Source organism: Eumetopias jubatus, unplaced genomic scaffold (assembly GCF_037043125.1).
Source record: "Eumetopias jubatus isolate StellerSeaLion01/CBP00866 unplaced genomic scaffold, mEumJub1_p1.0 scaffold_7, whole genome shotgun sequence".
NCBI classification, from domain to species: domain Eukaryota; kingdom Metazoa; phylum Chordata; class Mammalia; order Carnivora; family Otariidae; genus Eumetopias; species Eumetopias jubatus.
The window spans coordinates 5436250-5446770 of NW_028274813.1; the positions used below are offsets into that span (position 1 = coordinate 5436250).

General features: G+C 45.6%; 1 protein-coding gene across 4 annotated transcripts in view; it reads right to left on the reverse strand.

Moving 5' to 3' along the window:
• Positions 1-10177, reverse strand: part of EML1 (EMAP like 1) — a 124994-nt gene extending 114817 nt beyond the window's left edge. For 2 of the 4 annotated variants that reach the window (XM_088024999.1, XM_088024998.1), the window contains exon 1: positions 9970-10177. In XM_088024999.1, the coding sequence (XP_087881125.1) occupies positions 9970-10177 (208 nt within the window). The remainder of the gene's footprint in view (positions 1-9969) is intronic. The other 2 variants (XM_088025001.1, XM_088025000.1) reach the window with 1 other exon arrangement.
• Between the last annotated feature and the right edge of the window lie 344 nt (positions 10178-10521).

Consider the following 10521-nt stretch of genomic DNA (forward strand, 5'->3'; position numbering starts at 1 on the left):
AGCACCACCCCCTTCCCTCTCCTCCCCTGCAGCCCACCCAGTACAACAGGTCCCAGCCCTGCTTCGGAAAGCACAAGCTCCAGTGTGGACATGACTCTGTGGTGAGAGCTTTATCAGTCAGTACAGGATGTGGTAGGAACACATATTTTTATATAATTAAATTATATCGACTCAATACAAGGCCATTTTCATGGAAGGTGAAGATACCATGCACGGAGCCAGATTTTAGTCTTTGAGAGCACTGGAGTGTGGGCAGTCCTGCTTAATTACTTTCTAAAGGACTAATGTGATGGAGCCATGCTAACAGGTCATTATCTTTATTAGATCTCCCATACGGTCCCTGAGGAGCAGTCTCCATGGCTTATGTGGAATGGTTCGGCATTGCGAGGGACTCCATAACAGATGAAGTACCATCACTCAGTTCTCCTCCTAAGGATTTTCTGCTGTTTATTGCACTATAACTGGGGCTAAAAGGCGTAATGATGCCCTAGCATAAGCGAGTCCTAAGTCCACCCAACTGTTTCTCGACTGGAGCATATTTTTCTAAGAATGGTAAAAACTCTTGTTACATAAAACAACTTTTTGGGGGGCTGATTTAACAGCCAAATCTCTTTTAATGTTAAAAATGCTGGTTTTGCCAAGAACTACTTCATTGTGTCAATTACTTCGGCTGAAAATAATGTGTTTTAAGCCTGTTGAACCGCTAAGTGCTTTTTGCAAATGTTTCTCCTTATTGATTCAAGAGCCAGCGTCCGGCTCGAGGCATTCTGTGATGTTTGTGCAGATGAGGCCCAGCTCCTCAAGGTCACACATTCACCTGCTTCTGGCTTTTCCCGATGAGGTCCCCTCGCCTGCAATGCCTTCTCCTTCCGAATGCCTAAGTCCACTGGTTCTTTGATGAGGGGGAAGTGTTAAATGTCACGTGATAGATGCACGTGTGCACACTCGCGTGACGTGTGTTCATACACACATACCGTGTAGCTATACGCATATGTGATGCATAACATATAAACATACATGTTATTTCAAGCATACGGAGAAGTGGCGTGAGTGCTTTCTCCAACCACGATTCAGCATACACCTGTTACATGTGAGCCACTTCGCTGGCGTGTGTGTTTGAGAAAACACTCTGGGATAAGGAGGGTGGTCCCTTATCCCACTCAACCAGTGTTTGGCAGGAGACCCGTTAGGTACCAGGCACTGCTGAAGCATGGACCCTGAGAGGCTCACCAGGAGACTCTGCCCGGAAGGTGGTGACAGCCTAAGGAGAGATGTGAAACTAAGCCGCAGTGACAGGCCTCTGGGATAATCGTGCTAACGGAGTTTTATGCTAGATAACCACAAGGCCACCAGGGAAAGACCTCACTCTACTCAGGCAGGTGGGTGCCAGGAGGAGCCAGGAGCTGGCTAAGCCTACTGGGTGCCCAGGGAGGGAAGGGGGCGCACTAGAGACTTTCAATCAGGAGCCTGTTATGATCAGATCTGTCTTCCAGAAAGAGCATTCCAAAAACGTCACGTTTTTCCTTAGGTGAGCTCATCTGTGCCATGGATTCAGCTGCTATTTACTGATTGCTCTCGAATTTTTTACGCCTACTCCAGACATCTCCCTGGCTCCAGACCCCACAGCCCACAGCCCACTTGGCTCTTCAGTTGGCATGTTCCACAGTCCCTCACACCCACAAGCCACACCGCAACCATCATCTGTCTGCCCATTCTTCTAGCTCCTTCTACCTCTGCAGATGGCACGCAGTCAGATGAGCCAGAAGCCTGGGTGTCCTCCTTGGCTTCCTCCTCTCCCTGTCCCTTGACGACACAAGTCCTGGTGAGGTGGGCCCTAATCACCCAAGTGGAAATCACCACCACTGTCCCCTGGCTTCACACAAAGGACCCCCACCACCACCATCCCCTACTCCACTAGCCTCCCCTCCACACTGCAGGGGTGCCCTCTTTCAAAAATCCCTGAGAATCTGGCCATGTCACTCCCTTGCCTCAAAAGCCTCTGCCACATTCTCTCTGCTCCTCAGAATAAGATCAAACGCCTTAATGTGGCCGAGAAGCCCCAGAGACCCTCCCAACTTCATTTCAAGCCACTCTGCCCCTTCGTCTTTCCCCATATGAGGTCTTTCCATTTCCAAAGGTGCTCCCACCCTCTATTTTCTCATCGCTTTCCCTGGTCTGGACTGCTCTTCTCCCCCAACCCTGCCCACTACCCGCTCCCCCCCCCCCGCCCTGCAGTGTTTGACTTCCACTCATCCTAGAAAGAAACCCCAATACACATCCCTTGAGTCCAGTGCCCTGCAACACTCTACACTGTTCCTTATATTCGTTAGTACCGTCCATCCCCAAGGTCATCAAGTAACTCATCGTTAGGGAAACACTGAATGTCTAGCTCCCGACGGGCAGCTCAGGCTTCCAGAAGGCAAGGGCCACATCGACCATGTGTGTCCTTGGAACACATCCACCCCCATCAGTGTAATAATGAGCACAGTGGATATTCTACTTGTTTAATAAAAAAGGAACACGTTGAAGGGGGCTGAGACTGGAGGCAGAAAGACTAGTTTGGGGCTGCCATTTTCAAAAACACAAATGAAAACCCAGCTGAGAAGTGATGAGCGTCTGAACTGAGCAGAAGGGTTGGGTTATCAGGAGCAGAATCCACCGGGCTGATTGAGACGGGAGGATGGGGCACAGAAAAGTCTACGATGAATCTTAGGGAAATCTAGGGTAGTTTATTAAACCCAGAGAGTTCAAATCTTTTCCAGAAAGCTGGCAGAATAAATACTGCATTTTGAGACATGCAAAAATGTGGTTTTCCACACCAAGAGTATTTTCCAATAAAGATACAACTTTAGAGGAAACAGAATTGGAAGTGCATCTACCTAACTCTTCATTTAAAAAGTAGCACTTTAAAGAAGGCTAAACTGTTTGAAACAGCTATTTCTTTATAGTAAACCAAAGAGGATGTGCACCTGTTGCTGCTCATACCCCAGGACACCCCCAGGCCTGGACTGCTTTCAAACAAATATGCCGCTTCCAGCAGAATATTAAATGTATGTGTTGGGGCGCCTGGGTGGCTCAGATGGTTAAGTGTCTGCCTTCGGCTCAGGTCGTGATCCCAGGGTCCTGGGATCGAGCCCCGCATCAGGCTCCCTGCTTGGCGGGGAAACTGCTTCTCCCTCTCCCTCTACTGTTCCCCCTGCTTGTGCTCTCTCACTCTCTCTATCAAAGAAATAAATAAAATCTTTTAAAAAAATGTATGCGTCAAACATCTAGTGAGAAAACTATCAAGCTTCTGGGGGGAGGAGGCTGTATAGATAAATAGTTACATAGCATTTAGAGTTTACAGCATAGTTTTTTGGATTACTAATGTTTCTGCTGGCATTCAAAACATTTTGCTACTATTAGAAACCCTCTGTTAATAAGCTAGGATTCTAAAGATGAATAAAAATATTTTTCCTGAAAGATTTTTCGTAGTACAAAATACCATTGATTTCAAGTCCTTACTAATAAAAAACAATGCTTTAACGTAGAATTTTCAACACCATCATGACTAAGTTTTTCACGCTACTAGTTTTATGGCCTGAACAGACTGTAACACTAGAAACCAAGATGTTATTTCTCTTTCCTTATCCTACCGCCCACTCAACTAAAGTGTGTATTTCTTAAGAGAGTATATGAAAAGGCTTACGCTATCTCAGAAATTAACAGTAACTAATTAATGGTTACTTTTTAAACACAGTTTTGTGAATTTTCCACCAAAACGCTTGGGTTTGTTTATAATGTCATAAATGCTTGTGGTTTGGCTATAAAATAAATTCCTTGCTGGGTGGAGTACCAAGTGTACCAAGAAGTTCTCCTTTAGCACGGGTGCTTGCTTTGCACTTTCCATGAAAGCATTTTCTTTTGATTCTGCTATCACAGAAAGCCTAAGTCAGTGCCTGGTCACCACTCGAGAATGCAGAAGAGGTCTGAAAATACGTCATAGTGTTGAGTTCAGATGATTTCCTCACAGGAGCTCCTTGATCCTGTTGCATACCCAACTATGTACCAGCTTGAAAAGTCTAGCATAATCCCAGTTAGGAGAAAGTCACTGGTGTTACAGATGCCAAAAGATGTTCAAGATTTTAAATAAATTATTCTTAATTTTCAAGATATAAACCCCTAGAAATTAAAAAGATCTTCCATTTCAAAAGTAGAAAAAATAAATAGCAGCAGCTCAAAAGATTATAATGACTGATTTCAAAACGTGACTGGGAGTAGCAGGTACCATAGACTTGACCTGCTATGGTTATTAAAAAGTCGCACCTGCAGGAGAAGAAGATCAGGGAACAGGTAAACTATGTAGAGGCTTTAGAAGGAATTTGATAGTCTCTCATGACATCTTCCAAAGGAAGATGGAGAAAAGGCTGCTATCCAGAACCATAATCCTTTAAGACAATGACCAATTTCCACATTATGGTGATGTTGAAGTATTTTATATGAGCGCCAGGATTATTTACAGCATTGCACCGCAAATTACAATTGTGTTGTAACTTGACAGGGCTCTGCCTGCTGGAAGAAACTCCCCCTCAAAAAGGAAAGGTAAAAGGAAGAAAAGAAAGGGCTTATCTATCACACATAGAAAACAGATAAGGATTTTAAGTGAAAATCAGTAAGGGGTAACAATGTGAAGTGATAAGCAAAAGGGCTAATATCATCTTAGACTGCATTATAAGAAGTATAAACTTTAGAATAAGGGAGGTGAAGTATCCTGCCCTATTCTGCTCTGTTCAAAAACCAATCCAAAAATGATTAGGAGCCTAAAATTGTATCTTATAAGGAATTATTTTTTTCCAAAGGTAATGTTTAGCTAGAAGAACACTTCAGAAAGAGCTACAATTGTTTTCAAACATGTGACAACCTAGTATACGGAAAAGAGATTAAACCTATTCTCTTTGGACCCAAGAGACAGAACTTGGGCCAAATTTTGAGTGCACACAGGAACCGACAGTCTGAACCGTCCACAGAAGGAATGGCTTCGTGGAGAGATAATGAGTTTCCAGTCCCTTGGAACTGCTCAAGCGGGGGCTGAATAACATCTGGATCATCCTCCCATATACACCTGAGATTTCAAGCCTGGGAGGCATGGGTGGTCTGGAGCAGTGTAAGGGTAGGGGCAGGTGAGGAGGGCCAGCACGCTGCCCTCTTCCTACTTCAGCTGAAGCAGCTCCATGTTCATCCGCTTTACATTTGGGTTCCTGGGTAAGCGGTACTTTGAAGAAACAGCTCAAAGGCTTAAGAAAGGAAACCACAAGATGAAATGCCTGTTAGGTCCCCTCAAACACCAAGATCCTTCCAACCTACGGCATCTGAGCAAGGGTGTGTGCAGACTCCTTTTGGTGAGCTGCAAAGTATCCCAAGTGACTCACGGAAATGAAATAGCAACATTTTATAATTTGCTCCCACTTCGCTCCTTCTTTGATCCAGCTCAACTCCCTGTACTTTCATCCCCCGGGTGCAATGTAAAAAGAGGTTGATACTTAGATTTCAAAAGATTCAGACTGGTTCCTTAAAAATATCAAAAGTCAGAGTTACCATATGACCCAGCAATCCTCCTCCTGGGCATCTACCCAAGAAAGATGAAAACATACGGCTACACCAAAGCTTGTACGTGAATGTTCACAGGATCATTATTCAGAATAGTCAAAAAGCAGAAACAATCCAAACGCTCATCAACAGGAGAATGGATACATAAAATGTGGTATATCCATAAAATGGAATATTATTTGGCCATAAAAAGGAACAAAGTATTGACACATGCTACAACTTTGGGCAAACCTTAAAACATTACGCTAAGTGAAAGAAGCCCAACGCAAAAGGTCAAATATTAGGATGATTCCATTTACATTAAAAACATCCAGAACCAATAGAGACAGAACGCAGACTAGTGGTCATCAGGGTCTAGAGTGATAGGAGAATGGCAGGGGTTTCTTCTGGGGTAGTGAAAATGTTCTAAAATTAGACATCGGTGATGCTGGCACAATTCTGTCAGTATATGAAAAACCACTTAGCTGTACACTTTAAAAGGGTGAGTTTTTATGGGATGTCAATAATATCTCAAAAGAAGCTGTTATTAAAACAAACAAAAAGATTCAGACTGGCATCCAAGCCTTAATGGTTGTGTGGTCTTATAAAGTCACCAACTCTCTCTCCCTCTCTCTTTTTTTAAAAAGAGATTTTATTTATTTGACAGAGAGAGGCACAGTGAGAGAAGGAACACAAGCAGGGGGAGTGGGAGGGGGAGAAGCAGGCTTCCCGCGGAGCAGGGAGCCCGATGGGGGCTCGATCCCAGGACCCTGCGATCATGACCTGAGCCAAAGGCAGACGCTTAACCGACTGAGCCACCCAGGTGCCCCCCTCTCTCTCTCTCTCTCTTTTTAAGATTTATTTATTTATTTTGGAGGGGGGAGGGCAGAGGGACAGGGAGAAGGAGAGAAGCAGACTCCCTGCTGAGCACAGAGCCTGCTCAGTGGCTCTCCATCTAACAACCCTGAGATCATGACCTGAGCTGAAATCAAGAGTCGGATGCTTCATTTCTGAAGTCATAAGTAAGTGGATTCAGGTTCTAACCCTTTGCTGTACACAAGCAGATAGAAATGCATCTGTTATATGAGTGAGAAAAGGCTGTATGCTAACTGAGCGTGCTTTTTAAACCCTTTAAAAATACTCAGCATATAAACTTGCGTTTGAGCTTGCCAATGGTTTTTTGTTGTTTTTGTTGTTGTTAATGTGTGTTCTCTCTCAGATTTTCTAATGTGCGCTGTGAATAACTCAAGAAGACCAGTTCCTTTTGGGTTCCTTATTTGATTTACTTAATTATATATTAAGTACATTCTAACATTGCAAACATTACCATAAGTGGGTAAAAGTAAAATTGGTCTTCTGAAAATGTGTCCTGTGCTTTTAAGTTCCACAAATACAAAGTACATTCATTTTCATAGAAACTCAGTATCATTTCTAAACCAGAAGTGTTTTTTCTTGTGCTAACAATGATATAAGAAGGAAAAGTAAAGGAGTTTTTTTCTGCTTAAAAATATATAGTTATTTGATTTCTAGCTACATTAAAAATAAAGTATGGTTTCAAACTGGAAAAAAAAAGAGTCGGATGCTTAACCGACTGCGCCACCCAGGTGCCCCATCCCCAAATCTCTTTGAGCCTCAGTTTTCTCATATGTAATACGATTTACCTCAAAGGGGGGCTTTGAAGAAATATGGAATAAAGAATGGTAAGTATTTCCCAAATCATGAATTGGCTTAAAAATGATAACTTTTCTTCACTTTTCAACTATGGTGGTTTTTCTTGGAGCAACAAAAGAAGTTTGTGGTTTCTCGCTCTTTGACCAGAGTTCTAAATACTTTGGGGAAAAAATGCTGCACGAGGTTTCTCCTGAAACGAGAGCCACCAGTTATCTGAAAGATGAGAATGAATAGTCTTTTTGGGAGGCTAGACACCGCCTGACTTTACATTTAGGATCCACTGCAAATTAGGTAGGAGACAGAGCAAGGGAAACAAGGAGAGGAAGACCAAGAGTTCATTCATTTGAACAGTTTTCTCTTCCTTCTCATTTAGATATTCGCTTCCTCCCCAGGAGGACGCTGACTGTGACAGTCATCCAACTGATAAGTATGGGTTGTATTTGCTGAAGCTAATATAGAACTATGACTTTTTAGCTCCTGTCATTAACAAAAGCATGAGGCTTCATCACCATATGAAAATGGAGGAGTTCATATATTATGCTGTTGTAGTCTGGGCCATTGTCATGTAAATCTCTAATTTAAAAAGAAAAAAATTTTTCTCAGTGCAGCTAATGAAATACTCACATGTTAATTTCATTCTTGGTGAAGCGGTGCTTCTGTGATCCGCTGCTTTAATGGAATCATCATAGTAATTAGCTAAATTGTATTCATTTATACTTTTACTTAATAGAAGCCTCTTAAAATGAATAATTTCACATCAAAACATCTGTTGCTTGAGACATCATTAGTTAACGCCCATTCTGTCCCATAAACTACTCTTGCTGTAAAGTTTATTCATATGGTAACCAAAACATAATAAAAACAGAGCTAAGAACTTTCTGAGAAAAGAAATTCAACAGCAATGATTCATTCAATTGTGTTTTGAAGTGATCTTACAGTTTGATTCTAGCTATTTTAAAGTGATTTTGCTTAAACTGCTACAATATACAAGAGCTGGCCGTTACTTTCTTCTAGACATCATTACCAGGAAGATACTTTACCAATATCTCTAAACTAGCAATTAACAAAAAAAGGCAGAAAACCAAAACACCCACGAATAGATGTATAGGTCAACTTGAGGAATGAACTGCTATTTAGGAATGATATGACCAGGCCCCCAAACAACTGCTCAAATATCTAGGCTCATTTCCATAACCTAAATCAAACTGTCAACATATATGCCCACATATTAATTTTTAAAAATCCTTCATGCCTGGAATTCATTTAATTTTTCAGCCACATGCCTTTCACAACTAACACAAGGGGAATTCTATCATAAACACGCAAGAGGCTGTAATACCTTTAACACCAAAAATAGTAATTCAAATAGGATTGATTGTAAGGCATTTAAGGAAACCATTCAAAATTTAATTGGGAATTCTATTCACCGGTGGGGAGAGCAAAATGCTCCCATGACTCTAAACTATAAGGGAGTCCAGTGGCCCATAGAGAACCAAATACATTCTATCTGCCTTCAATACGTTCAGAGAACCAAAAACACAGGGGCTCTGCTCTGGGAAACTGCTGTTACATCTGGAGAGTAAAAACTTTCATTCCACTGAAGAGAACATTACCAATTTAACGAAGGCCTGCATGTGATTAACATGAAAATTAATCACTGCTAAAACTATCAGAAAAACTCTTCCATGAAAAAAAGACAATAATCAATTCCATCCGAGATTAAAATATCGTTAGAGGAAGAATCTACACTCAGTCATCTTTATTGCTACAGCAAATACCTCCTATTTGCAAACAGGTGTCGAAGAGCTAGAAAAGTTCCCCTAAATCACTATTACAATTGCAATAATAAATTGCTCAAGTTGTCAATGCCTCTAGAATTCCAAATTATTTCGATCCCACTATAGGCAAATTCTATAAAATACGCATTGTTTCTTCTTTAACAAACTTTCGGGATCCTCTGATAAAGCAACAAATCCAACGTAGAAAAAAAAACTGGTTAACTTTTGTGCATGAATTATCATACATCGTGTTCTCATAAAATATGCTGTGTGATGTGAAAATCTTTATCAACCCTGCTAGTGAGACTAAAATCTTTCAAGCACGTAGGATTTTACATTTTGTAAAAGATGCCATATTGCCAGTTATTACTGTCTTCTTGTAAAAAAAAAAAAAATCTACTATCCCATAAACAAAATAAATAGTGCAAGCACTTTCCAGCCAGGTTTCACTCCGCCTGTGCACTGCGTTGCACGGGGGCGATTTCACGAAAGTAGCACTGAACGGCTCCTGAGGGTCCAGCTGCCACAAACACCGCGCACATCTCCCAGGAATGTTCTGCTCCTAAGTGATTTGTTTTCCGAGTTCCTCCCGCAGAGCCTTGCAGGCGGACCCGAGTCGGGCAGCGGGCGAGCAACACGTCCCCGCGCCCGCGGCCGCCCGGCCTCCCCACGCGCCGCCCGGCCCCGTGCGCTCGCTCCGCGGGTCCCCGGCACCGGCCGCCCGCGCGCACCGGGGGAGCCGGGCGCGGGCGCGGACGCGGACGCGGGGCCGGGAGGGCGCGGGGCGCGGGCGGCGGGGGCGAGCCAGGCGCGGCCCGCTGGCCTGCACAATGCGCCCGCGGCGGCGGGAACCGCGCGCCTCCGCCGCAACTTTGCGCGGCCTCCCGGCCCCGGCCTCGCCCCGCGGCCCGGCTCCGCCGCCGCGGCCCCCGCCCTCCCGGCCGCCGCCCCTCACCGTTGCAGAACTGGAGCAGCGAGGACGTGTCGTACAGGCTGCTGTAGCTCGAGAAGCCGTCCTCCATGCTGAGGCCGCCGGGCCGCGCCCGCTCCCCCGGCCCGGCCGCGCCGCCGCCGCTCACCCCCACACTGAGCCGAGCCGAGCCGCGGCCGGCGCTGGCGCTGGGGCCGGCCCTGCTGTGGCGGCGGCCGCGGCCGGTTACCATGGCAACCCCGGGCCTGCCGCCGCCGCCGCCGCCACCGCCGCGCGGGCCCGACGCCGGCACTGCCGGCACTGCCCGCGCTGCCCGCCAGGGGGCGGTCTCGGTGGGGCGGAGGGGCGGGGCCGGGGGCCGGGGGCCGGGAGCCGGGGGCGCGGCCGGCCCTCCCGGTCCCGGCGCGCGGGAGGCCTGCGGGGGGCTGGGGGGGCGCCGCTGCCGGGCCCCGCCTCCTAGCGCGGCCGGGGAGCCCCCGGGAGGGCGGGACGCAGGGTGGGGGGGCGCGCGGGGACAAAGGGAGCGGCGGGGCGGGCGCGAAGGGAGCGGGGCGCCGCCCCGGCCGGGGGAGCCCT